This window comes from Ursus arctos, unplaced genomic scaffold (assembly GCF_023065955.2).
Source record: "Ursus arctos isolate Adak ecotype North America unplaced genomic scaffold, UrsArc2.0 scaffold_1, whole genome shotgun sequence".
Lineage (NCBI taxonomy): Eukaryota > Metazoa > Chordata > Mammalia > Carnivora > Ursidae > Ursus > Ursus arctos.
This window is the reverse complement of record NW_026622763.1, coordinates 91,008,199-91,036,085: the sequence shown is the minus strand read 5'-3', so window position 1 is coordinate 91,036,085 and position 27,887 is coordinate 91,008,199. Positions and strand designations below refer to the sequence as shown.

General features: G+C 47.8%; 1 protein-coding gene across 2 annotated transcripts; it reads right to left on the bottom strand.

The window, feature by feature from the left end:
- Positions 1 to 273: 273 nt before the first annotated feature.
- On the bottom strand, positions 274 to 27,844 carry STK36 (serine/threonine kinase 36). Of its 2 annotated transcripts, none has more exons than XM_026491934.4 (27): positions 27,758 to 27,844; positions 26,990 to 27,164; positions 26,132 to 26,272; positions 25,944 to 26,021; positions 24,523 to 24,653; positions 24,039 to 24,288; positions 22,615 to 22,708; positions 22,152 to 22,321; positions 21,813 to 22,000; positions 21,199 to 21,298; positions 19,460 to 19,603; positions 16,245 to 16,424; positions 15,153 to 15,250; positions 14,623 to 14,728; positions 13,235 to 13,385; positions 12,905 to 13,032; positions 12,267 to 12,371; positions 11,666 to 11,764; positions 11,495 to 11,583; positions 11,153 to 11,216; positions 10,854 to 10,964; positions 9,178 to 9,252; positions 8,616 to 8,790; positions 8,223 to 8,370; positions 7,846 to 7,993; positions 6,537 to 7,283; positions 274 to 5,535 (listed from the first exon to the last, which is right to left on the bottom strand). In XM_026491934.4, the coding sequence occupies exons 2-27, from the start codon at positions 27,071 to 27,073 to the stop codon at positions 5,392 to 5,394; spliced, it is 3,948 nt and encodes a 1,315-aa protein (XP_026347719.3). In that variant the 5' UTR covers positions 27,074 to 27,164; positions 27,758 to 27,844; the 3' UTR covers positions 274 to 5,391. The 2 variants fall into 2 exon arrangements, with proteins under 2 accessions (XP_026347719.3, XP_026347718.3); XM_026491933.4 differs by lacking the exon at positions 27,758 to 27,844 and adding an exon at positions 27,612 to 27,681.
- Positions 27,845 to 27,887: the final 43 nt, after the last annotated feature.

Below are 27,887 nucleotides of genomic sequence, written 5' to 3'. Positions count from 1 at the left end.
CCAGGTCCTACTTTCTAATACCAATCTCCATTAAAAAGAACAGGAGCTCCTTGAAGAAATGGCTGATTCCAGGACTGGGGTAGGAAATATACAAGATGAGCCTGAAGCACTTTGTAGTGCCAGAAAGAAAAACCACTTTGGTAGGAGTGTGTCACAGGAGCTAACTGAAAGAACTCCCAATGACCAAAGCTGGAACAATGTGAGCAACAAAATTGAATAAAGTAGTAGTAGTTTATAACCCAAAGTGTAAAACAAATATCCATGAGTCCCTGGTATAAATAAGTGGTTTAATATGTTCATAAACGCAGTAAAGACACAAATTTCCTGTGCAGAAGAATTCCAAATAAACTGTGTAGATACTCAGCCCTAAAGGAGGGGAAGCCTAATTCCCCATTCCTTAAGTATGGGCTGTACAAAGTGACTTCTTTCCAAGAGCACAGTAAGGAAAGGGGGAAAGGGGTGGAGTAGGGCAGAAGTAGTAACAGTAGAAAAATCTGGCAAACACTACTTCAGCCAGGTGATCAAGGTCAGCATCAACAGTCAGATACATAGGACGCACCCTTGATAGGTTATGAAAATGGCACTTTACTTTTGTGATCTCCCTCCCCAAAACCCATAACCCAGTCTAGTCATGAGAAACATCAAACAAATTCCAATAGAGGGGCATCCTACAAAATACCTGACCAGTACTTCTCAAAACTGACAAAATCATCAAAAACAAGAAACTTCCGAGAAACTGTTACAGCCAGGGGAGCCTAAGGAGACAACCAAATGTAATGCGTAATAAGACTAAGGAAATCTCAATAAAATACAGGCTTTGGTTAATAATGTATCAATATCAGTTCATTAATCATAACAAATACATCATAATAATGTAGGATGTTAATAATAGGGGAAAGTGTAGGGAAGGAGTATATGAACTCTCTACTATCTGCTCAACTTTTCTGTAAATCTAAAACTGTTCTAAGATACAAAGTTTATTAAAAAAAAAAAAAAAAGAAGTCAAAAGAAGTCTGCCCAGACCACCTTAACCAAGTGACCAAAGGTAACTTCACCAATAATGGGAAAAAGCAACATCATTAGCTTCGGATGTGATATATGATATAGAAGACACGACACCACTTATATAGTGTTTCTGCTAAAAATGCACCTGTGGGGTGCGTGGGTGGCTCAGTTGGTTAAGCGTCTGCCTTCGGCTCAGTCACGATCCCAGGGTTCTGGGTTCGAGTCCCAAATTGGGCTCCCTGCTCAGTGAGGAGTCTGCTTCTCCCTATGCCCCTCCCCACTGCTCGTGAGCTCTCTTTCTCACTCTCTCTCAAATAAAGAAATAAAATCTTTTAAAAAATAAAAATGTATAACCTGAATCAAATCACAAAGAAATCATCAGATATACCCAAACTGGTCAGTATTCTTCAAAATGTCAATCAATGTCAAAAAAGGCAAAAGAAAAGATGAAGGATGGTTCTAGATTAGAGACAACACAACGAACACAAAGCATGATATTTGGTTAGATTCTGGACCAGGAAAAAAATTGGTATAAAGAACATTATTGGAAGGAGGTGGGCAGGGGTTAGGCTAAAAAAGGTGATGTGTATTAAGGAGGGCACTTGTTAGGATGAGCACCGGGTGTTATATGTAAGTGGTGAATCACTACATTTTATGCCTGAAACAAATATTACACTATAGGTTAACTAGAACTTAAATAAAAAGTTGAAAAAAAAAACAGAACGGTTTTGGGGAAAAAAAACCCATTATTGGAACAATCGACAATATTTGAATATGGGCAGCATACTAATTAACAGTATTATATCAATGTTAAATTTCTTGATTTTGTTAATCACGTTGTGATTATATAAGTGAGTATCCTTGATCTTCAGAAATTCCCCCGTAAGTATGTAAAAGGTAAAAGGACGTGATTTTACAACTTACTAACAAATGGTTCAGAAAAAATGTGGCAAAATGTTATCAGTGAATCTGGGTGAAGAGTATATGCAAGTTCTTTGTAACTATTCTTTCAACTTTTCTTTAAATTTTAAATTTAAATTAAAAAAATCTATTTCAAAATAGATGCTTTTTAAACTACAGCAATGACAACATTTAAAAAGGGATAGGTAGAACCAGTGTGACAAAATGTTGATAACAGCCGAATCTGTAGGATCAGGGTTTGGAAACATATTATGCCATTCTCTCTACTTTTAATGTTTGAAAACGTTAACCTCCGTCTCACACCAGAAGGGTTAAAACACATAAACTCTCTTACACATGCAAAAGCAAACACAGGCACAAATCCTCAAACCTTCCAGACATTCTCTGAATTCCAGGCACTACCCAGACCATTCACGTCAAATCATCTCAGCACTTTGTGCAATGATATAAAATGAGGTGAAATTGTTTACATATTTCTAATCCATTAGATTATATGCTCCCAAGGATGGAAACGTGTTTTCTTATCATGCTTCCTCATGAAATGATTAACTATTGTTTTATGTGAGAACCTAAAAAGTTTGTATATTTAATTTCTCTACATCAAATATTTTATGCACCAGACAAGCAAGGTATTTCTAGCTAGTATTTAATGAATTATTTGGGGGAAAAAATAATTCTTTCCCAAGGTAATTCTTCCTAGTTCATCTTTTAAGGGGAAAAAAAATCTAGATTTTAAAATACAATACTGTATTTGCCTGAATCCAGACAAATCTTAGTGAAGTACTGTGGCTTTGTTAAAAACAAAAACAGAAGTTCTGATCTGTTAAAGATACACCAAAGTACTATGGGTAACATTATATGTTTCCTGAGAGTTGATTTAAAATACTTGAAAAAAAAATAAAATACAATACTTGAATAGAAAAAGAATAGATATGGCAGCTGTTGGAACCGTAAAGCAGTTCACTGAATTCATATCTCTACTTTTGTGTGTTTAAAAATTCCCAACTAATAGACTTAACAGGTTGAAAACCGAACTTGAATTTTCCCACCCATTACCACTCCGCTACTAGCCTTCCTCATTTTAGTTAATGGCAATCCCATTCTCCCAATTGCTTAGGCCAAAAATCTGGGAGTCCTCCTTGTCTACTTTCCTTTGTTCACACCCCCACATCCAATCAGTTAAAAAATCTTATTTGCTCCATGTTCAAAATAGATTCAAAATCAGTTTTTCACCATTCCATTGGTACTACCGCAGCCTCCTACCCACTCACCCTTCCTCCCAGCTGCTACCCCTCCCCACTCTTCACAGTCCATGCACAACACCAGAATGAAGAGTAATCTCTCAGAATATAAGGCAGATCACATCACGTCTCTATTAAAACTCTCCATTAGATGCCTACTTTACTCAAAGTAGTAGGTCTACAGGCTTACAACATCTGGTCCCCACTATCTTCCTGTCCCCATCTCTACTATTCTCCCCCTTCTTCACATCTTCCATCCAAAATGGCCTTCCCCACAGCTCCTCAAGCCCCCAGGCACGCTTCCGTCTCAGGGCCTTTGAAGTGAGTATTGTCTCTGCCTCAAATTTTCCCGCAGCGATCTGCGCTGCTTATTCCCTCATAACCTTCAAGTCTCTGCTCAAAGGTCATCTCAGTGAGGCCACACCTGACCATCCAACTCAGCACCCCTCATCCTCTCTGTGCTTAATTTTTCTCCAGAGCTTTTCTCACCTCTCTATGTGCTCTACAGAATTCGCTGATGTTAGTAAGTTCATTGTCTTCCCGACCAGAATGGAAACTCTATGACGAACATGCATTGCTTATCTCCAGTGTCCAGAACAGTACCAGGCACAGAGAAAGGACTCAATGGTGAACCGAATTGAAATAATCGGGATAGGAGGAAATTATAGTGGTCTCTAGGCAAAAAAGGTTATTTTTGCTAAAATATAAACACAGACAATGCACAACGAAGATGAGGGCTAAAGAAAATTACTTATAAAAAATAAGGGCACCTGGGGCACCTGGGTGGTTCAGTCGAGTGTCGGGCTCTTAATTTTGGCTCAGGTCATGATCTCAGAGGTGTGAGATCGAGCCCTGTGTCAGGCTCCGCACAGAGTCTGCTTATCCCTCTCTCTCTGCTCTTCCCACCCCCCCCAACTCGTGCACACACACACTCTCTCTCTAATAAATAAATAAAATCTTTAAAAAAAAAACAAGGGCACTTTACTCATCTTTCACTTCGAAAACAATTAGAATTTAGGAAGGACAAAAAGTAGTCTCCCCATTTTACGGATGGAGAAATCAGGGTCCTGAGAAGCTTGTTGCAAGCCACCTAGTGAGTCGAGGTTTAAGCTTTCAGTGTTTCCAGCTGGATCACGACTCTAACTAATGGGTCTGCCAAACATCTCTTTCCGGTAAAATGCTCAATGTCCATAAACAGCTGCCCTTCTCAAGCAGCTGGGCTTCCCTATACATTGAAACTCCATCAAACATCAAAACTTGTCACTAAGGCTGAGATCACAAGGCAATCCAGTGTACGTCTCTGTTTAATCCTATCCCTCCCTATTTCAGCTCCACTGGCCTTGGCTTGGAAGTAGGAGGCCACGTGTAGCTCATCTGGGATGGAGGAAGCCGGAAGGCAGGAAGAGATATAATAAAGAAGCTCCCAAACCAGGATCTTGTGTGAACAGGACACAAGTGCTTCCGGCATCACACAGCAGCTGAGAGGAGCTGAGCCCCCCAACCTCTTACCCTGGCAGCTCCAAGTAAGGTGAGGTATACCTTTTATGACAAGAGTTTTCAGAGGAAGGATGAGCAGAAGAAAGGTAGGAAGGCAAGAAGGCAAGAAAGAAAAAGAAAGAGAGAGAGAGAAAGAGGAAGGAAGACAGGCAGGCAGGAAGGGAAGAAAGGAAAAAAGTAAGAAAGAAAGAAAAACAGAAAAGAAAGACTCTCCACCCTAATCCATGGATGGGAATGTGGACTACGGGTCAGGGAACCATCCATAGCAGGGACTGATGGCATTTATCACTTGGAGGTGAGACAGGCTCTGTCTTCATCACTGTCCTGGGGCCAGTGCACAGGAACCTGCTAGGAGGATTATAGGAGCTCCAGAAAGGAAGAGAGCTCTCAGATAGAAGGTGCCTCTGATGTCCCGGAGACATGTTCTTGGGATTAAAGGCACATGACTGGAGGAAGAGCCTTCGATGTAGAAAAGGAAGGAATCTTCTCTGGCACCAACATCAATGAAGTTTACTGGTTGAAATCAGTATCTGGGGAAAGGAGGGAGCTTTATACATAAATCTTTTCTAGTTTCTTGTTCTCAAATCAGTTGACTTGCAGCTTATCTCTTTTTTTTTTTTTAGTCTCTTTCGCTCTTGGTTGAGTTGGTGGCTCATGTAGTAGAAAAAGGAGAGGTTGGCAATAAGGGGGCAACAACGGCTGGAGGACGGACCGCAGGAATCTGAGATCACGTGCTGTGGGTTGGCCTCAGGAGGTGAATGAGTTTCCTGCAGTGTCTGGCAGAGGCGGGCCGGGGGCTGCTGGGCGCCAGTAACTGATTCCCCAGAGAGAGCATGGCTAATCGCTCACTGGCCCCCAAGGACACCAGCACCTGTGGGACAGAGAGCAGATGACAGAACACAACATGGCCCAGCAATTCCCACTCTAGAAAAGAAAGAAAAAGAAAACAGGCTCTTGGGGACTCAGTCTAGAGGGGGCTCATCAAGACCAGAGGTCTACTCCCATTCGCTTTGGTTATACACCATGAAACCGAGGCACCGAGGGATCCATGCATTTGTCCCTAGAAAGGTAATACATGCCACCATGACAGTCAGTCAAAAGTGCGATTCGCAGCTGTGGATCCTGACCATTGGGCCTTAACCTCATTACCACTGAGAATCCCTTTCATTATTTCCACAGGGATTGCCAGAAAATCCTATAATTTATATCATTGCCATCCCATCAAAACGTCTATTCCGCATGGACCATCCAATGCTACCACATTGCATTATAATAATTTGGATGTTTAGCCTTATCAGAGGTAGATGTGTGATTTCCACTAGGCCACTTTATATACCAGGCAGAAACAACAGAATAAAGCAGTGGTTAAGGTGTGGGGCTCAGGACTCAGACTTCTGAGCTCAGAAGTCCAGTCCCCCAAACTAGCTTTGTAACATGGACAAGTTCTCAAATTCTCAGTGCCTCAGTGTCCTCACCTGCAAAATGAGGACCATAATAGCTTAAACCAGATAATAAAGGTAAAATGCTCAGCATGCTGCTTGTCACATGGTGAGTGCTGAAAAAAGACAGCCGTTTCACGGCCCCCAGGATAAAATCCCTCAACACCTCAACATGGCCTAGTGTGTCCTCACCTCCTTCCCACACAGCCTCAAGACAGAAACCCTGGTCCTTGAGATGCCAGGAACTTCCCACTCATCGGAGCCCTCTCCTGCACTCCTTCCCTTTTCCAGGGTGGGAGATGGGAGATGAGTTTGTCATTTCCCACTTCCGGACAGGGGATTTGTGGGTGTCCCAATTCCTTAAAGACAACCTCAGAAAAATGTTGTGAAATACAACCCCATTGTCGGGGTCCACGAGTCCCCAGGGGTGTACCTGATGGATGCAGGGCTCCTGCCGGAGGCTCCGGAGGGCAATGAGGGCGGCCTCCTTCACGTTTAGCTGGGGGTCTCCGCACGCCATCTCTAGGAGCCGCTGAGGGACTTGGCACTGTAACAGCTCTGCCCCCAAACCCTCAGGCCCCAAGTTGCCCAGAGCCGACGCGGCATTGCGCCGGATGCCAGCCTGAGGGTCTCCGAGCAGCTGGGTCATACCGGGTACCGCAGCGGCCAAGGCAGGGCCCAGGGGACCAGCTTGGTAGGCTGCATTGCCCACAGCAAAGCTGGCACTGCGCCGCACAGCAGGGTCCTTGTCTCCGAGCCCCAAGAGCAGGAGGCTGAGCAGCCCAGCCTGGCTCTGCAGCGCCCCACGCAGGGCCATGCTGTGTTGCAGCAAGTGTCCCAGGAGCCCGTAAGTGCGCGCCCGCACAGAATTCTCTGGATGGCCCAGGAGACTCCGCAGGGGCCGGTAGGACTCATCAGAGCCGGCCAGGAGTTCTTGGATAAAGGACAAGTGTCTGGGAGACAGCACTCGGGCTGTGTGGGCCAGCAGGGAGAGAAGGTCAGAGGTTAGCAGTGGCTGGTCACCCAGGAGGGCAACTGAGAGGAAGGAGATGACAGTTCTAGGGGAGGCAGCCACCGCATTCACAAACTGGTTGAGAGAGGTGGGATCCGTGAGGGCCAGGCGTGTGAGGAGACTGACGGGCAACTCAACTTGAGGCAATGGAAGATGGTGGCAGCAGACCTGGGAAAAGAGGGCCAGGGCAGCAGGCAAAAGGGGTTCAGGGAGAGGGAACACTCATTGCAGTGGGGTAGCTCAAAGGAGCCCAAGCTCTGGCAGAGAGAAAAGCCAAGCTATGCTGAGAAACACCCCAGAGAACTGGAAGACCTGACCCAAGCCCGCCACGTGAGACACGGTGGGGAGCCCGGGGGAACAGGTGCAAGATCATTCCTTGCTCTGCAAGGACGCGGTCTCTCCGCCTTCAAAGGCCCACTGCTTAGTGCCAAGAATTGCCAGAGAAATGATTCCTGGCTGAGGAACTGAGTCTCCAGTGCCTAGACTGGGATGTCCTCCCCATGGCGCTCCAACAGATCCAGAGGAGGGACGGATGGAGAGAGGAGGTGCCAGCCCCAGGGCCAGCCAATGCCTCTGCTCAGGCCCAAATGCCTTCTCCACTCCCAACTCTTAGATGGAGCCAGACCCTCCACTCTTCCAGGGGCCCAGGAGCTGTTGGCAAGTGAATTCGAGAACACAAGGTTGGCCATCTTCCTCCCCGACTTGCGTGCCTGAGTAGCTTCCCAAGTACCTGCAGCAGGTGGGCTGCGACTTCTGAGTCCCCCAAGTCAGCCAAGACGCCTCCGAGGAGGTCGTCATCCACATCCAGGGCGAAGGGAAAGCAGAAGAGCTGGCAGACGGAGAGCACCACAAGGGGCAGAAACTCAGACCCATGAGGCCTAAGGAGGGCAGTGCAGAAGGATTGACTCGGTCTTGCTCACCCACCCTTTACCATTCTCGGCCCCCTTCTCAAATCCCAGAGTCCGGCTCCCCTTCCCGAACCTCACCAATCCCACTGCTCTCCTCATAGCTCAAGCTGTCAGCTACGGCTCTCCTGCCTCCCCTCTCCCCACCCCACCCTGCAGACTCTCTGGACCATCTGGTCTCCCTCCTCTAGCTCCAACTCACGCCCGGCCCAGCTGATGCAGGAAGCTGGGGGAAAGCAGATGCTTCAGGGTGGACATGAGGATACTTCCACGCTGTGACAGGTGACTCAGGCATAACTGGGGCTCCTGGGTGAAGGTGGCCACAGCCAGGCTCAGCAGGGCTGCCACGCCTGGAAACACCCAGAATGGAGACCCAGTGGAACAGGTAAGAGGCCCGGGCACTCCTGCTTCTCCAGGGCTCTCCGAGCTTCCACCTACTTAGTCCCTTTCCCACCCAGCGTAGCCCGCACCATCCTCTCCCCAGGCGACAACAGTCGTAGCAATCTCTGTGGGCTGATCCGGGGCTGGGCTGCTTTCTTTGAAGAGGGCTCAATACTTCGGCCCCACAACGGAGGCCATGTTGATGGAAAGATACCTTGGGGTGAGATCAGCGTCCAGTCTGGCTCTGGGCTTTGTGGCCTGGACAGTGACGGCTCCTCTTCCTGTGGAGACACCTCTTTGGGGAGCTTTAGGGCCATGGAGAAGCGGTGCCACAGAACGGTCCACATTTCTGAGCTAGCCACGTCCCTTATCAGGCTACCCTTCCCTGGCTGGAGAGGAAATTGAAGGAGGGTGGGCGGGTAGGGAGATCGAAATCAGGCCTCAAAATGCTTCCCCTTTATCCCTGACCTACAAGGAAAGAGAGTCCTAGAAATAATTCCTCTGTTTTCCCAACAATCTGGGATTTCCCGGTTGTCTGAATTCCCTTTCTTTTCACATCTTAACCCATGTGTATGTCTTCTGGAAACCAGGGAATTACGGCTCTCCTCCCCCACTGAATCCTGAGGGAGGCAGCTGTGATTCCCCAGAAAGGGTCTGTACTAAGGGCAGGTGGGCCCATTCGAAGGCTATTACGGGCACCCTAGTTTGACAAAAAAGGCGAGTGTGGGTTGCTTCATTCTTATTGCCTAGCGGTTCAACCTTGGATGTGCCCATACCTGGGTTACGAGGTGCAGCAGGAGGATGAGGAGGCCGTCGTAGAATCCACAGCCACCGGGTGGGGTCAGCCGGACCTGTTGGAGAGAGGCAGGAAGAATGCAGGTCCTCTGCAAGCAACTCCTGATCAGGCAGAAAGAGCTCTTCCTCAGCCCGGGGAAGTGGGGAGAGCGCTTCTGGACCTAGGAGTCTTGGTTCCTGGCTATTCATTCAATGACTACTTCTACCCCAAGGACACATAGTCTGGTAGGGTAGGAAGACACTTGCTGGACAAGAGGGTGGGGTGGAGGTGGGGCGGAGACACAGTGGAGAGGGCCTAACTCTGCCTTCTGGAGGTAGGACACTGATGAATGAAAAGTTTAAAAGGCAGTCAAGTGAAGGAGATGGTAGGAAGGGACAGCATTGCAAGTAGTACTCATAGCATAAATAAAGCAGCTCATGAACGACGACAGTGACCTTTGGAAGTGGTAAGTCCTGGTACAGAAGGATTAAGAGCCCAGAGGAAACAGATGAGCTTTGAGGAGAGGGTAAAGGAGTTTGGACTTTATCCCGGAAGCAGCGGGAAGCCACTGAGGATTTATGCAAGGTCCATATGGGCAAGATTTTTGTCTCTTTTATTCACTGCTGTATCCTCAAAGCCCAGAATAGTGTCTGGTCCTCAATACGGATTTCTGTGCTAAATGCCTGTTGGTTGAACAAATGACTAGACTTTTAAGAAAGCTCACCCTGGTGGCAGTGAAGAGAATAGACTGGAGAGGAGAGTCTAGAAAAGAGGTCCCTTGGCAGGCAAGAGTGCAAGATGGATGATGTGCACACGAACAAAGGCAGGGCAGGGACAGTGGCAGGCAGCAAAAGATCTGAGAGATGACAGGAGGGCTGAACACATGGGGCCTGGGGGAACCATCTAGATGGGGGAATAATGGAGCAGAGGGCGCAGTCTATGAGGACTCCCAAATTTCTGACTGGGGCTCCTGGATGAATAGGAATGCTGTCCCTACCACCTCTCTGAAGTTCAACTTCATCTAGAAAAAGCAGGTGAGTATCATTACATTTCATGTGTCTCTCTTTCAAGCATGTTGTGGGATAACATGTGAAGTGCTTCCTAAGTTGTAAGGAATTCTGTGCCTATAAGGATGACAATCATCTGAATATGAAATCTATCCTTCTTTTTACAAAATGACATAAATATAGGTTTCAAAGTATCTAAAGAGGAGGGGGAGGGGTTAAGGCCTGGAAAAGGAGAAAGTGGAAAGGAGGCTACGCGGTGGACCGGATTCCTGAAGAGTTCTCAGGATGCCAGCCACCTTTTCCATCTCAGTTAAGGAGAAGGAGGGGGGACCAGGAGTGCCAACTGCAGGCAGAGGGGAAGAGATGAGGCTTTTGAAAGGACCTTAACAACAGGAGCAGGAGCTGCTGGAGGAAGGGACTAAAGCAGGCAGGGAAATCTCATCCTCTGGTAACTTGGGTCCCCCTCCCTCTCTCCTTCTTTGCCTGCCAGTCGGGGCTCAGAGGGGGCTGTTATCTGGGGGCAGACAGAGAGGAAAGGAAAGACTCCTTGGCTCCTTTCCCCACTCCTTGGTTTGCCCCAGGCGTGCTGGCGCTGCAGTCTTTTCCCCTGAATGGAATCCTGGGTCTGAGTCAGAGAGAAGGCGTCTGTGTCCTCCCTGGCCCACCTCACCTCCGCAGGGGCAGACAGAGCGTGTGAGGCTGCTGCAATCCACTCCACAGGCTGGAGGTCGAAGGTCACCCCTTGCTGACCAAGTTGTCCCAACAGACAGGCTGCTGCACTCTGGGAGGAGTCAGAGGAGAAGGAACGTCTGAATCCATGCAGCAGGCAGGACAGGCAGAGAGCATATGTCTCTGTCAGGCCCCACGGATGCCTCAGAACCCGCTGCTCATGGGACAGTGACGCCTGTGCTCCCCAAAGGGCCGGACGGCAGGGTGAAAAGGGGAGGAAGAGGAAAGCTGAAAACTCACCACGAGAGAGACGACGTGTGAATGGGTAAACAGAGTAGCAATCTCATTGCCTAGCTTCTCCATTCTGGAAAAAGGAGATACATCAAAGGGTGCAGCCGAGGGAAAGGAGGCTGGTGAATGGCCTCCCTCCTCGCTGGACAGCACTCTCCACAGAGACCGAAGGACCATCGCCAAGACACAAAGTCAGTAGGAAGCGAGGTCTGCTCTTTGTAGAGAAGACTTCACTCTCTCTATCCCAGTCCGTCCTAAGGACAGGCTGCAAGGTGCCATTTCCCATTTCTACATCAGGGTGAGCTATGGGGATGGAAGACTCCAGTGGAGAGACCCCACTTTATGACTTACCCAGAAGGCAGATCTTGCAGCCGGAGGACAAGAAGGGAGAGGACGTAGAGGGCCACTTCGGTAGACTCTTCCCAATCCACTACCTTTACCTACGAAGGAAACCTCAGATAGCAGAGCAATTTCTGAGTGAGACAGTGGGGCCACCACGATACACCTGTGTTGCTGGCCTACCTTGCCCTGGACCAACATCAACAGTGACTCCAAGGCCAGGGGCTCTTGCCCTAGAAGATGGCACAGGCGCTCGCTGACATGGCAGCAGGAGTAGAGAACCTAAGGGAGTGGGAAGCAGTCTGTCAGTGAGGCCGAGTGGCCCCTGAGCTGAGAAGCAGGCTGGCCTCTCAACTGATCTAGTATCCACCACGGGGGTATTAGAGACGCCCAGGCCATTTCCACCTCTTGCTATAAGTCAGTGAGATCGGGCTACTTCTCTGTTCTGATGAGGACTGGCTAACAGTGGGGCCATCTCAGTGGAATACATTTAGAAGCAGAAAGGAGCCCTCTGGGATCTCTTGTCTCTCTCAGTGTCTTTCTCTCTCTCTTAGTCCTGGGGATTAAAAAGAAACCTGGGGGCACATGGGTGACTCAGTAGGTTAAGCATCCAACTCTTGATTTTGGCTCAGGTCATGATATCAGAGTCATGAGATGGAGCCCCACATCCCACGCCCAGCACGGAGCCTGCTTAAGATTCTCCCCCTCCCTCTGTCCCTTCCCCCCTAAAGAAAAAAGAAAAGGAAAGAAACCTGAAGTCCCAATGGTTTGGGACAGGCAGTACCTTGAGAAGGTGGAGGCACAGGACGGGATGCTGCAAGCCAGAGATGAGGGACGGCCTCAGCTGGTTGTTGTCTTCAGTAAGCTGATTCGCCAAATGCCGAGAGATCTGTAGGGACACAGCCCAAGCCTCTCTCCCATTCCCAGGATTCCCAGCCTATTCCTCTCCTATCTCCAATGAATCAGGTTTCTCGCCCCTGCTAGTCACTCTCCCTCAGATTCACCAGGAACCTCAGACCCCATCCCATCCCCAGTCCTCATAGCCAACGGAGAACCAAAGGTCCTGGCCTAGTTTCGCCCTAGTGTAGGCAGGTACAGAGGAAAGTGTTGTTGGCCAAAAGGGGGGCAGGAAATCTAAATCCTGAGCCCTTGAAGAAGCATCATGGGTGGCTTCAGATCAGCTACCCTGCCACACGGGCAGTTTGTCACTGAGCTCTCTAACCAGCTGGCCAAGGGCTCTGGGATTTTGGTGACATCATGTTCTACAAGTGGCCCAGATCCAGGGTGGGAGAGTATCAGTTTCTGAAAGTACAGAGTAAGGGGAAGCATCAATGCTAATTTTTATGTCTTTCTGAGAAACTGAGGCCAGCTTCCTCATCTCCGGCAACATGGATTAGAGGAACCAGAGACCGCAGCTCAGACCTGCTCCTTGGCTTCCCAGCAGCTGGGCAGCCCCACCGGGGCCGTGCATATGGCTGCCAGCGCGGAGGACATGGCTCCAGGCAGATCCTCATTCTGCTCCCGCAGTGGCTGGCTCACTTGGGGGGCTCCTATGGAGAAAGGCGAAGAACGCAGGGCGGGGTCTGGTTGTTTCTCTCAGATCCCCGTTCATTCTTTCAGTGCACAGTCACTGAGCACTCACTGAATGCCAGGCACTATTCAAGGTAATGGCAGTCGGTGGTGGTGGGGGGTGGGGTGCAGAGCCAGAGTTGCTCCGGACTCAAGAGAACCTCCGCGCCCTACTCTGGTTACCTGGGGGTGTGTGGAAAGGGAGCTGGGGAACGGTCAAGCCGTGAAGCAGCCCGTCCAGCACTGCCCGCTGCGTAGTCAGCAGGCTGGAGTAAAAGGCTTTGGAGATGGTCCAGCTGTTCCCATCCATGGCTTCACACAGAACAGTAAAGCACTAAGGGAGACAAGGGCGGGGTTGACATTAGAGCAGCAGAGAAGTGACGGGGCTTAGGATAAGGAGCAAGAATCCCCCAGAGAACCTGGGAAAAAAGGAGAAAACCCAGAGGGACCAGCTGTGGCATTCAAAGTATCCCTCGCACAGAAAATGCATTATAATCGCCTTCACGTTCCAAGGATGGCAATTTTAGATGGCAATCCTTCTATTCTCTGATCAGCTGCCTCCTGATGACGCTTCTCAAAGTGTTATCTATAGACCATGAGTATGAGAATTCCTGGGGATTCCTGGGTCCCTCCCAACCCAGTCCTACTGGTTCAGAATTTCGGGAGGAGGGGTGTTTATTCCAAACTCCCTATGCACTCACTCCACAGTGACATATAGGGTAAATGCTAGCCAATAACGTAAATTGCTGATGGCCAAAACTTAGGTTAGACATTGAAAAAGCTTCCTGACTTGAATGGGTGAGGAACTTTAAAATAGGCTCTCAGACTAGAAGAGTTTGAATGGACTGCTAGCTGGAGGCAGAAATGCAGCCCAGATCTGTGTCCCTCATTGTCAGTTTGAACAAAGACTAGGCAACGGCTTACTTCCTTACTGATGTTCCTCTCTGTCTCCTCTGAGATCAGTCAGAACTCAGCTATCTTCTTGTTCAATCCTCCATTCTCCTGTCCCTCACCTCCAGAGTCCAGGGGCGAGAACCCACTAGTTTATTGGTCCACAGGACAAATAAGTTTGGGAAATACTAGCCCATCTGCAAGTCTCTTCGAGAAGGAATGTGGTTTCCTGAAATAGGCCACAGTGTTTAATGCCTCTAGATCTTTATATGCACTGCTCCTTCTGCCTGGAATGTCCTCCCTACTTCCTGCCTCACCTACCTGGCAAACTGCTATGCGTTCTTCAAATCCTAGCAAAGATGACTTCCTTCAAGACTTCTTCTGTGACTCCCCAAGTAGCATTAATCATATCTTCTTCAGTGGTGCTTCTATATTTCATACAAGTTTTATATAAGTTTTAATGTACTTCTCACACTGTTGTCCTTGATCATTTTTCGTCTCCCCTACTAGACTATTTCTAGTCCCCTGAAGACAGGGACTTTCCCTTACTCACGTGGCACATGGTCGGTAAATGTTGGTTGTATTACCCTGACCTAACCCTACAGAGGTATAAGAAAGGGGAAGGCAGAAACGTGGGGAAAGACATCAAAGACAGAAACCTGGGCCAGGGAACAGATTACCATAAGACTATCCCTCCGCAGGGTCTGCTCAGAATCATCTGGTTGTGCCAGCAATTTCCCCAACAGGTCCAGAAAGAGGTTGGCAGCCTCCTGAAACACCTGTAGGCTGGGAAAAAATAGCCCATCTCTCTAAGAGCCCACATGTGGTAAATGGGTCAGTTCTGGGCAGGCAGGAGGATCTCTGCAAAGGAACATCTCAGAATGCTCCCTCCCCTCTCCCCTGCTAAACACACACACAGTCTTCTATATACATCCTCCTAGCCCCTTCTTTGCAATTTTCTCTAGGTTATTCACCAATTGTGACCCTTCCATTTAGTGTTTGGTGACCCTTAGAACCTGCAAGTCTTGGGATAAACTTAGAGGGGTCTCTGAGTCCTTAGAAGGGCTAGCTAGACCCTCAGCAGTTAGTCAGCTGACCCCTAACCTGTCGGCTTCTCCTTACTTAGCCTGTTCCTAACAGAGAGGGGAAGAAATGGGGGTAGAAATTGAAGCCAAAGGGGCCAAAGGAGCAAAGCTGGCTCTCGTCCCACCTGTCACCTGTCTGGCTCCTCTCCAGATTGAAGGTGCAGGCAAAGTAGGCCTGAATCACAGCCATCAGGTCCCGTAAGAAGGTCCCATACCAACATTGCTGCCAGGGAAGAGGAGAGAGAGTAAGGGCAATGAAGAGGATGGAGACGAAGAAGAGAAAACGCAATAAAAAAAAAAAAGGGTGTCCTATACCCAGTCAGGTTGATCAAACAGGAAGGGGCAGAGGGAAGAGAGCGTCGGACAGAGAGGGGACATCCAGAGGTAACAAGTGGCGGCCAGTGGGCTGTATGTAGCCTGAAAATGTGTCCTGTTTGGCCAGAATAGCATTTAGGAATTTAGGAGGCTCTGTTTTTCAAAATCACTCAAATTCTTTTCTAAATTTCTTAACAACACTCAGGGTTAGAACTCTTGAGCAGAATGCAGCTTCCAGCCACCTGAGCCGAGGCCCCACTAAACGTTTCAGTATTCTGTCCTCTCAGCTCGGCCACAGCAGAACACAGCTGGTGCAGGGAGGGATTCGGCCTCAGACACACTGAGCCTCAATCCTAGCTCCTCCACGTACAGTCCCTGTGACCATTTACAAGTTAGTGCCTGTGTATGAGTTGGCGAATCTCTGAATTTCAGTACTCTGTTCTATAAAATCAGGGCAACAGAAGCCTAGAATTTAACATTCCCAAACAGCGCTCTAAAGATTGGAAAACTGTGCATACACATCTGGATTTCTAGCTTCTCTTAGAAAACTGGGCGAGCTGGTACCACTGGGCACGTGTTCTCACGTGGCAACAGTGAGCTGGAGCCGAGGGGATGTCCCATTCACAGACTGGGCACAAGCTCTCCAATTTCTCGTGGTCCCCACTCCTCATACAGTGGCCCAGAGTCTATACTTCACTGCCTGACAGGATCCGTCTGGTCTCAGAGCGCAGCAGAGCTTGCAACTCGTGATCCACTAACTAGACAGGAGGCAAGAAAAGAAAAGGCAGGGGGCCGAATAGAAATCCAAGGTGAAGAAACGGAAGAAGAAGAAATTTGAAGAAGAGAAAGCCAAGGTGAAGGAGCTCCTGAAAGCCTCGCGAGGCTCCTGGCGTAGGGCTTACCTGCTGGATACTGTTGCTCTCCTGGCTGTGTCTGAGCAGGCTGAGCAGGAGCCCGGGGAGCCCCGCCTCGCGGCAGAAGGAGTACAAGGGAACGGAGTCACTGCAGCTAGACAGAAGACTGCTCAGGACCCGGAGTGCCGGAAGGATATGGGATCCACCCTCCAGCATGCCTTTCAGGATCTGGGTGACATGAGGGAAACACAGTCATGATATTATCAGAGGGAAAAGGAGAGTCACAAATACCAGTGTCCCCAAGGAGCTGGCAAAGCAGACTATATGTTCTCACTCCTTTCTTTGGAACTCTAAAACCCAGGGAAGGAGAACAGAGAAAAAGGGAAACAGCGTCAGGGAAGAAGAATATACACGGACAGGTCACCTGACTTACAACAACAGTGACCAAAGTAAAGGGGACCTCCCCTCGGTCTCTGGGGGACCCAGTGCCATTCCTATCTGCTCCCTCCCTTGTCCAGCCCTTCACCTTAAACACACACACGAACACACACACGCACACACACATGCATGTGCACGCACACACGTTTACACACTTCCAAAGATTAAAAACAACAGACACAAAACAATGTAATTCAATTCCAGACAGATAAAACAGTATTGTCTAACTCTAGATCAAGATTTAACTATGACCCACAGGCCAAATCCAGCCTGCCACTTATTTATATGGAACCTGCAAGGTAAGGGCACTATGATACTTTTAAACAGTTATTCTTTAAAAAGTTAACTCTTCAAAAAAGAATAACATTTACGTCAAGTGCTTTATAATATATCATTCTCTATTTCTAAATCTTTTCACTTATTTGCTCATTTACTCTTTATAATAACTCTGTACAGTAAACACAATTACCCATTTTACAGATGAGAAGACTAAAGCCTCTAGATAGGTTAAGCAAGGAGTCAATTACCACATAGCTAAAGAGTAGTTCAGCTGGAATTCCAACTCCGCAAGACTTAACCTGGAGGCAGAGCTTTTCACCTGCCTCCCTACTGAAGTTACCACCCCACTACAAGGACAGCATGGAAGGGCCAGAAGAGAGGTGCAAGGCGCCAAGGCAATTCAATGGGGAAAGTAGAGTCTTGGACCCAGGGTGCTGGGATGACTGTAGAGCCATGTGCAAAAAGATGAACTTAGAGCCCTACCTCACATTATATATAAAAAGTAACTCAAAATGACCTAAATGATAGAGCTCCAACTAAAAAACTTTGAGGAAAAAATAGGAGAAAATCTTCCAGACTTTGGATTTGGAAAAGATTTCTTCCATATAACACCAAAAGCGTAATCCACAAAAGAAAAAAATGGTAATTGGACGTCATCAAAATTCAAAAACTTTGTGCTTCAAAAACCACTCTTATGAAAATAAAAGGGCAAATCATAGACTGGGAGAAAATATTTGCAAACCACATATCTGATAAAGGTCTCCTATCCAGAATATACAAAGAACTCTTACAACTCAAGGGTACAAACAACCCAATTTAAAAATAAGCAGAAGAACTGAATAGATATTTCACCAAAGAAGATATACAAAGGGCTAATAAGCACATGAAAAGATGCTCCACATTAGTTATTAACAAAATCCAAATTAAAATGACAATAAGACATGATTTCACATTCACTAGAATGGCTGTGATAAAGACAGACAATACATGCTGGCAAGAATGTGGAGATACGGAGCCCCTCACACAGTGCTGGTGGGAATGCAAAATAAGGCAGCCACTTTGGAAAATAGTTTATCAGCTTCTTAAAATGGTACACATAAATTACCATTCAACACAGCAATTCCTAGATAGCCAAGAAAGAAAAATGAAAGCGTTATGTCCACACAAAGACGTCCACGTGAATGTTCGTGGTGACATTATTCATAAAAGCCAAAAAGTGGAAACAATTCAAATGTCCATCAACCGGTGAATGATTAAACAACATTAATTATGAATGCCAATTAGACAAAATGTTATCCTTTAAAAAAGAATCTCGTTCTTCTCATTAGTATACTTGTATTAGAAGCTCTTGTATACTTACATCTGTATTTTTAATTTCATCAACAAAATTTTTTAATTTAAATTCAATTAGCCAACATATAGTACATCAATTTCAGATGTAGTGTTCAATAATCTATCAGTTGCGTACAACACCCAACGCTGATCACATCACCATCAATAAAAATTATGTGGAAAAGCGCTTTCTCTCATTACAGAAGTACTTAATATCCTCCATTTTGCCTCTTGCTCTTCAATGCTCAAAACGTTTACCATCCGAGTTTGCCAACCCCTGCTACAAATGAATGCTTTTCCCTTCAGAAAGAGAAAATTGAGACCTGTTCGTTCTTTCTTTCTTTCTTCCTTTCTTTCTTTCTTTTCTTTTTTCTTTTTCTTCCTTCCTTCCTTCCTTCCTTCCTTCCTTCCTTCCTTCCTTCCTTCCTTCCGTTTTTTCTTTTTCTTTCTTTCTTTCTTTCTTTCTTTCTTTCTTTCTTTCTTTCTTTCTCTTTCTCTCTTTCTCTCTTTTCTTCCTTCCTTCCTTCCTTCCTTCCTTCCTTCCTTCCTTCCTTCCCTCTCTCCCTCCCTCCCTCCCTCCTTCCTTCCTTCCTTTCTAAGATTTATTTACTTATGGGCACCTGGGTGGCTCAGTCAGTTGGGCATCTGCCTTCGGCTCAGGTCATAATCCCAGGGTCCTGGAATTGAGCCCTGCATCAGGCTCCCTGCTCAGTGGGAAGCCTGCTTCTCCCTCTCCCTGCCCCCGCTCATGCTCTCTCTCTTGCTACTTCTCGCTGTCTAATAAATAAATAAATAAAATCTTTATAAGAAAAGATATACTTAATAGAGAGAAAGAGAGACCGTGCATGTGCAGGGGGTGGAGGGGCAGAAGGAGAGGGAGAGAAGAATCTCAGGCAGACTCCCCACTGAGTGTGGAACCAGAGGTGGGACTCGGGTCCCTCGACCCTGAGATCATGACCTGAGCCAAAATCAAGAGTTGGGCATTTAACTGACTGAGCCACCCAGGCGCCCTTTTTTTAAAAGGTTGATTTATTTATTTTAGAGAGCCGAGGCCTGTTCTTTCTGTGTTACTAAAGGAGGCTAGCAAATCTTGAATTAAATAGATGAATTGAAAGAGAATTGAAAAAGGGACAAACTTTCTTTTTCTCCTCATGTTTTTTAATGCCTCATCTGTGATTACAATAGTCTAAAATCCCATTACGTGTGCCCATTACCTGCCCCCCGGCCTCATGCAGCTGGCCCTGGATGCGTTGGCAGAAGTCAGGATTGCACAGCAGAGTGAGAGGGGCCTTCAGTTGGACAGGTGCAGGCTCAGCGGTCTCTAGCAGGTGCTGCCACTCATCGTCGCTGTCTGGCTCCTGAGGCATAGGGGAGTGAAAGAGGTCAGGAGCATGTCACGTTCAAGGGTAGTAGCGCCCAAACTGGGGAATCATGGAGTAAATGCAAGAACCAGTGAATTCTTCGGCACACATGTATTTGTTTCAACCACCAGTTTAAAAAGGTCTAGCTGGCAGTACGTGAGGGGTCTTGAAAAGTCTCTCAGAGAATACTGGCATGTGTTCATAAAGAGATACCTACAAATAGGTCTACTGCAGCATGGTTTATGACGAAAAACAATTGGAAATGTCATAAAGCTAATCAGTAAGGGAATAATAAATCATGGCACACCCATCTTAGGAAATATTATGAAGTTATTAAAAAGACTATAAAACGGGGCCTGCATCACCTAGGTAGTAGTCCCCCCAACACTGCATAAAAGAATCTCATCGTGAGGAAGTATGAATTTGAGGAACATTCTACAAAATAACTGGCCTGTGTACCTCAAAACAGTCAGTCCTGAAAAACAAAGAAAGACTAGGAACTATTCCAGAATAAAGGAGACTAATGAGGTGTAACAACTAAACACGATGCCTTACTCCGGATTGGAGCATGGGCTGGGAAAAATTTGTTTTCCCCTATAAAGAACATTACTAGACCAACTGGCAGACTTTGAATATGGATTGTAGATGAAAGAACAGAATCATATCAGTGTTAAATTTCCAACTTCTGGGGACACCTAGGTGGCTCAGTTGTTAAGCGTCTGCCTTCGGCTCAGGGCGTGATCCCAGAGTCCTGGGATCGAGCCCCGCATCCAGCTCCTCCCCTGGGAGCCTGCTTCTTCCTCTCCCACTCCCCCTACTTGTGTTCCCTCTCTCACTGGCTGTCTCTCTCTCTGTCAAATAAATAAATAAAATCTTAAAAAAAAAAATTCCAACTTCTGTAATTGTACTGCAGTGGGTGTAGGTCAATGGTCTTGTTCTTCAGAAATATGCACTAAAGCATTTAGGGGTAAAGGGACGTGATTGCATCTTACCTTACCCATACATAGATATCTAGGGAGAGAGAATCATAAAGCAAATGTGGCAGAACTGTAACAGGTGGGGAATCTGTGTGAAGGGTATACAGGAATTCTTTGTGGCGTCCTCACAATTACTCTTTAAGTTTGAACTATTCCAAAATAAAAAGTTAAACCCCCCAAAATGACATGCTCAGATGTAGAAGGATCTCCAAAACAGCTCATATGGTAAGTGAGGCACGATGTAAAACAGTATATCTGGTGTGAACTCAGTAACAGAAAACAGCCAAACTAGAGATTTCTGTGCGTGCATATACATATCTGCAAAAATTCAGCAAGCTTGGAAGAAGAAAGACTAAACTAATAACGCAGACACCACTGGGATGGGGGTAAAGCTCAAGAGGGACTTTGATTTTTACCCATGTGTTCCAATTTTTTATAATTACGTGTTCAGATGCTATGTAATTAAAATCTATAAATTGATAATAAGAAAGCAATCTTTAATACAAGGTGAGCTCCTACTTGGGATAGTCAGGAATCACTATTCCAGAAAAAATATCTACCCAGACCCAACATCCCATGGCAGGGTCAAGGCCAAGTGCAGCCCGTAGGGCTTACCTCATTTTCTAGGTCCACTGCATCAATGCTCCGCTGGCCCACCACCTCTGGCCTCAGCTCTGGGATAACTCGTTCACAATCCTGGGTGATGCGGTTTTCCCTGCCAGAGGAACAGGGAGTAGAGGAGTTCCAGACCTGTGAGGCTCAGGGTTCATTAACATGTTCCTTGCTCTAGGTCCAAGAGAAGCATGAAGAAGAGGCCATACAGGATTGGAAGGGGGAGAGCTTTCTTCTAGGATATGGCCAGGACAGGACGTTGACCACTCCACACGTATCCTTGACTGCCCTTCCACTTTGGATCTTACTCTCAAGTCTACCTTGGCGGCTTTCACCTGTAGCTCTCAACTCAAATAATCTTCCCTTTTGCATGGAAACAATTCTTTCCTTCTCAGTTAATGTACAGCTGAGGCATAGAGAAAGGAAGATTCCCACGATTCCTGATGAATCAGGAAAATATCAAGAATCAGAATTCAAGAACCCAGGACTCGGACTCCCAGGGCCCTGTCCCCATGAGGCGGTGGCTAGTGACAGGCACCATGTTGTATTTGCTTTGGCTAAAGCCAAAGACCTGCAAGATACCTCACCCTGTAAATCCCTGGCTATCCCCTCCTCACCGAGGTGCAGGAGGGGCCTCTCCAGCCCCCCACTCAGCCCAGCTGCTCTTCATTTCTGAGGCCAAGATGCCAGCCAAGAGGCCTGGTTCCTGAGGAGTGGCTCTTAGTCTAGGCAGCGGGGTTGTGCCAGAAGCCATCTTGCTGGTCCTGTCCTCTTGCTCAAGGGCAGGTCCTGTGTTCTGGTGTTTCTGTGGGAAGTAGGCAGGAGACACTGAATCAAAACTGTTTGGTTGCCATAGGGCAGTATGAATCCTATTCACGGCCCCTCCTCAACCTTCCTTCTTCAACCTCCCCAGTTGCTAGCCTGGTCATGTCACCTATCCCCTCTGTCCCACATACCTTCTGCTTGGCCTCCTCAGCCATGCGCTTACAGGCCTGTCGCAAGATGCGAGATTGATTGCCCTTGGGGGCCAGCCGATGCACCTGTTGGTCCTTTAGGACCTGAAGTTCTGGGGGTAGGCGACTGGTGAAAGGGGTGCCCAAATCTGGGCCTCCTGGTTCGGTTATTACTGTAGGGAAGGAAGAGGGAGAATACGTGATCACACTAGAGCCACGCCACCATCTCCACTTGGCCGGAGACAACTTCAGTGTCCTCAGGCTTCTGTGGAAGGAGACCATTTTGACAACGTGACAGAGAGGGAGTGGGGCGGCAAGGGAAGTGGCAGAGGTTAGGCAAAGGGCAAGGAAGAAAGTTCGAGCTGGTAGGGTAAAGCAGATGTGCTGCGTCCACAAGCTGGGGGAAGGAGCTAGATCGGGAAGAGTCCAGGGAAGTGCCAAAGCCCCTGGAACTGTAAGGACTCACTGGTGACACGACCAGCTATAAAGGGGTGATGTAAGAGGTCTGGCCAGGACAGACGCTGCCTGGGGTCCTTGGTGAGCAGTCCCTGCAGGAAGCTCTGTGGAGAGAAAAAAATACCCCATGGGTCTTCGCTTTTCTACAGGCTCTCTTTAACTCACCAGCAGAAGCAGGAGACCAGGACTCCTGAGTCCATTTCTTCAGCAAAGTAGCTGGCCTTGACCACACCCTCTCTAATCCCATCCTTAGGCCTCATTTCCCTGGCTCCAGGAACAGACTTCACTGCCTCCCCTCCTGGAGAGCCCCACATCTTGTCCAGAGACATTCTGTCACCTTCACAATCATCTTCAGAAAACAAACACTCAGAGGGGTCCAAACTGCTCACTGCGCCCTCCCTTTGACTGTGGCTTTGTTTGCGGCTGGGTAGGAACAGACGCATTTGTGGTTAAAAGCACACTCACACACAAGTCATTGCATAAAGATAGGTTTGGGAGCACGCAAAAACAGAAATCTTTCAGCAAGTCTTCAGATGGCGGTGGGGAAGGCAGACTGCCTCTGAAAAGGGTACATCTGTTATGAGGTATCCTTGGGAAAATCGTCAGTTGGGCCTAAAACAGGAATAGAAGGTACTGGTCGATAACGATCACTGTTCTAAAACAAGGTGTCCTCTGTGGCTCTTGCTGAACGAAGATGCCTGCATGTCTGCTCTAAGGGAGAAGGAATATCCTATGCCTATCACCCACTTAAGTTTCTTTTGTTTAGATTCTTTTCGATAATTACTTGAGCTTCCCCAACTAAATAGGTTGGGGAGAAACTTGTCCCTTTTCATCTTAGAGCAAGAGAAAGTTATAATGAGACTGCACTCTGGGAAAAGTTTGCATTTAAATTCCACTGAGGGCCCAAATTTTGCCCTAGATAAGAATAAAAAGGGTCAACTCTTTTTCCTCCCTCCCTCCCTCCCCCACTGAGACTTAGCTGCAATCAACAGGCACCGCCTCTGTCATCTGCCCCTAATCCTGAGCTAGCTAGCCCCTCTAGCTCTGTCTATTGGGATGTCTGAACAGTCCTTTCACGAGGAAGACTGACAGTTCTGCGGGCAATTCTAGATCTCATCTGGACCTTGCATGTGAGAGGAAATAAGTGGAATAGAGGGTGTGTAAAAGGACAGCATCTGTCCCTGGTGGCTTGAAATTACCTTTCCACTGTGATAAAGAATAAGCCCCAAGGAGGGGCTGCTATTCCCAAGTTTGGCAGACCTTAGAACAGCCTCCCAGAATCAGCCCCTGCAATAGAAAGCAAGGCAGCTGGGCCCAGCTCCTGCATTCATTCAGTAATGGCAAAATCTTGCCCTAGATTTTGGAAAAGGGAACGGGGAGGGAAGAGGAAGACAGGTTTCTCATGCAAAAGTAATCTCCCTTTCTGTTCATTACCTTGAAGCAAGGACTAATGATGGTCGGCCAGCGCACAGGGTCCTTGAGAATGAGGCTGACCAGCTGAAAGATGCTCGTAGTGTAGAAGGGAGGGGTGCCTACAGCCAGCTCATACAGTATGCAGCCCACAGACCAGAGGTCTGCGTTGTGGTCGTAGGGTCGCTCTTCCACCAGCTCTGGAGACATATAAAGCGGTGTCCCTTTGATGGATGTCAGCACCATCGTGTTGGTGCTCATCGCCCGGGCAAATCTGGGGGAGATGATGGAACGGAAATGGGAAGAGAGAGTGTAATCGATACAAACTAGGCCTGGTGACTAGGCCTGTGTAAGATATCCCAAACCCACACAGAGAGCACCTTCCTAAAGACCCAACAGGAATCCCAGTCTCCAGCTTGGCTTCTAAAATGAGGCTCAGGCCAGTCAAGCAGATGGTCTAAGACTCCCTGCAGAACAAGGAGCGGAGACAGAAGGTCAGTCTCCTCACCCAAAGTCACAGAGCTTGATGCCGCCACCCTTGGCAAGAAGGATGTTCTGAGGCTTCATGTCTCGGTGAAGGATGCGGTGGGAATGCAGATAGTACAGAGCGGACACCAACTGGGCAGCAATGGCTTGAACCTAGGGGTCAAACAGGTGGCAGAGAGAAAGGAGAGGTCAGGTCAGAGGAAGGAGCCTACTGGCACCTCCCTAAATAACTGATGTGATCTTCTCTTCTTTTTCTTTCTTCCAGAGCTTCCCATGACAGCTTCCTTAGTTCTTGCCCCCCCAATTCATTCATTCTTTCATTTGTTCATTCACTCATTGAAGAAAAATGACCATGGATGGGCAAATTATCCCATGCCTCTCAGACGCGTCATTTACAAGCTGGCGATAATAACACCACCTCCCTTACAGGGTTATTGCAAGGATTAAGTAAGTTACAGCATGCTATACTCAGAATGGTGCTGGGCACTTAGTAAACCTCCAATATACATTAGCTGTTATTAAATAAGACGAAGTCCTTTTTCTCAAGAGAAGTAGTCAAACGAATAAGATACACAAAATGAGCAAGATGATGACTTACAAATAATAATGCTCAGAGGGAGATGGCATGCTGCATCAGGAAGTCCTGAGGGGGGCCTACTTGCTAGCGTACAGAGAAATCTCTAGAAAAAGTGTGGTTGGAGAATGTGTTTGACCAAACCCCACTGCTAACCACTAGATCCTGCTGGTGAATCCTGCCTTAACCACAACGCTTATCCCCTTCTGCCCTCTTTGGTACTACCACACTAGCCCTTCTTCCCCAAGGGTGCCTAGTGACAGCAACAGCATTAATAATCGCTGATTAGGGGTGCCTGGGTGGCTCAGTTGGTTAAGTGTCTGCCTTCGGCTTGGGTCATGATCCTGGGGTCCTGGGATCGAGCCCTGCAATAGGGAGGGAGCCTGCTTCTCCCTCTCCCTCTGCCTGCCACTCCCCCTGCTTGTGCTCTCTCTTTCTCTTTCTCTGTCAAATGAATAAATAAAATCTTAAAAAATAATAATAGCTAACTATGTTGAATACTGTGTATCAGGTACTCTTTTAAACACTTCACATGAATTAATTCACTAATCTTTACAAGAGTCTCATGAGACAGACATTATAATTACGTCAATTTTTAAATGAGGAAACTGAGCACAAAGAAGTTAAAGTAACTCGCCCACAAAGATCCAGCTAGAAAATGGCAGGGTCAACCTTTGTAGTCCGAGATTTTTGGCTCCAGTGTTCACATACTTTCCTGTCACACCACACTGTCTCCATATACACCCGGGCTCTTATATTTCCCTCAGGAGTTTTTCAAAATGGTGACTCTCAGTGCCCTCAGGTTTCCCTAGCAGTCCTTAAGCTGAAAAGAGGTAGGGGAGGGGAGAAGTTTGAGCCAGGAAACATACCTGGTCTTCAGGAAGTTTTCCGTCATCTTCCAAGATCTGAAAGAGCTCTCCCTCAGCATAGTCTGTCACCACCACCACCTGCAGGGAGAAGGCAATTGTCCTGATGGCTCCAGATTTATGCGTTCTGAGGTCAGGAAATTTCTGGGACCTTTCTTCTTGGGGAAGGGGGACCCAAAACCGAAGTGCACCTCTTTGTCAGTTTCAAAGCTGTCAAGCATATGCACAATGTTGGGATGCCGCAGACTCCGCATGATTTCAATCTCTCGTTGCAGATTCCTCAGCTCCTTCTCTGAGCGTCCCAATTTTGGAATGAACTTCAGGGCCACCACCTGTCAGTGGTAAGATGAAGAAGAGTCAAGGCCTAACCACGCTATTGAAACATTCACCTCAGAGCTCCAGAACTCGGGCTTTAGACCATTAGAGCAAATTCTCATTACCTGCTAGTCTATTCTCCTTCCCCATGGTACCCTGGCCTTATCCAGGCCTCCCCCACCCCTTGCCCTAGGAGAAAACAGCTTCTGCCAGACAGCTCCCTTTGGTGGACTCTGGGAGAGGTGTTCTGATCTGGGTAAAGAACTCCGGGTAAAGATTTAAGAGATTTAGGAGAAAGAGAAGGACGAAAAAAATGAAGAAGAGAGAATAAGAGTTCAGGTGGTTTATCTCTTCTGGCATGGTATGATAGAGGAGAAAAATAATAAACATAAAATTTATTTATTGTTTACTAGGTGTCAGACACTGTACTAGGATAGTAATTCAGCGTGAATCACATTTAATCCTCAAACCCCATCAATCAGATACTGTTCTTATCTCATTCTAGAATTGAGGAAACTGACATTGAGAGGGTAAGTAACTTGTCCATAGCTCAAAGGCTACAAAGTGGTGGACCTAGGATCTGAGCCCAAGTAATCCAATATTAGGGCTCATGCTCCCTAAGAGGAATGAGGGAGTCAGTGCCTCAGGAATACAGGTCGGGATTCTGGTCCCATTTTCCACCGTAGTTGGAGGTACAGAACCCCACCCAAGAGATACCCCTCTTTGTTCACCACCTGAGCACTGTATTTTCTTCGACCCTTGTACACCCTCCCAAAAGAGCCTTCTCCAATCATCTCCAACACATGGTACTTTTCCATGACAGAGGTTTCAGGATCCCTCAGAAGGAAGGAGGTAGAGATGGTGGTGAAGGGCTACAGCTCCAGGGGCAGTCCCACACATTTAGGAGGCCTGGTTCGGGCATGGAAGAAAGGTTCATGTTAGCCACCTTGCCTTTTCCTGTTTCATAATCATCCAGGCCTCAAGAACATCGTAGGACGGAGTGGATGGAAAGATGAGATCTTGGCACTCCTGTCCTCCTCCCTCCTTTTCAGCCACCTCCTGTCCCCCAACCCAACCTCGTTCCCACCCGACCCCGCGTCCCCCTTCCCCCTCCACGCAACCCCGCCCACCCGCCCCCTCCCCGTCTCCCTCTCCCTCTCTTTCTACCCTGCCTCGCCCCTCGGCCCCGCCCCCTCCGCCCAGCCTCGCCCACCCGACCCCGCCCCCTCCATCCGGCCTCACCTACCGACCCCACCCCTTCCAGCCTCTTCCAAGTTCCCGCCACAGCCAACCTCCTCAGCACCCTCTCCCACGCCCCCTGCCCGCGCGCTTCGCAGACCGGAGCCCCTCTCTCACCCCTAGCCTAGGAGCTTCAAGCTCCTCAGGCCGGGGGACGTCGACCCTGGCCTTCAGCCCCGCCCCTTCCGGCTGCCTGCAGACTTTGCCTGACTTATAATTCTTCTCCACCCCCACTGCCGGTCTCTTTAGACTCCCATTGTTACCAGCAGTACTCGCTGAAACTGGTCAGAGAGGTTCAGAGGACGAAGGCGTTCCGAGTTGTTGGGAGAGACGGCGGACCGCCCATAGGCACTTCCTAGGGCACTTCCGAACCTTCTCTTGGGCATCAGGACC

Excerpts from the sequence above, each read along its gene's own strand:
- STK36 (XM_026491934.4), bottom strand. The coding sequence starts at position 27,073 with ATGGAAAAGTACCATGTGTTGGAGATGATTGGAGAAGGCTCTTTTGGG. Across the intron at positions 26,022-26,131 it reads GCTTTGAAACTGACAAAGAG|GTGGTGGTGGTGACAGACTA; the intron begins GTGCACTTCGGT and ends TTCTCCCTGCAG. Across the intron at positions 14,729-15,152 it reads AGGAGCCAGACAGGTGACAG|CCTACAGGTGTTTCAGGAGG; the intron begins GTGGGACGAGAG and ends ATTTTTTCCCAG.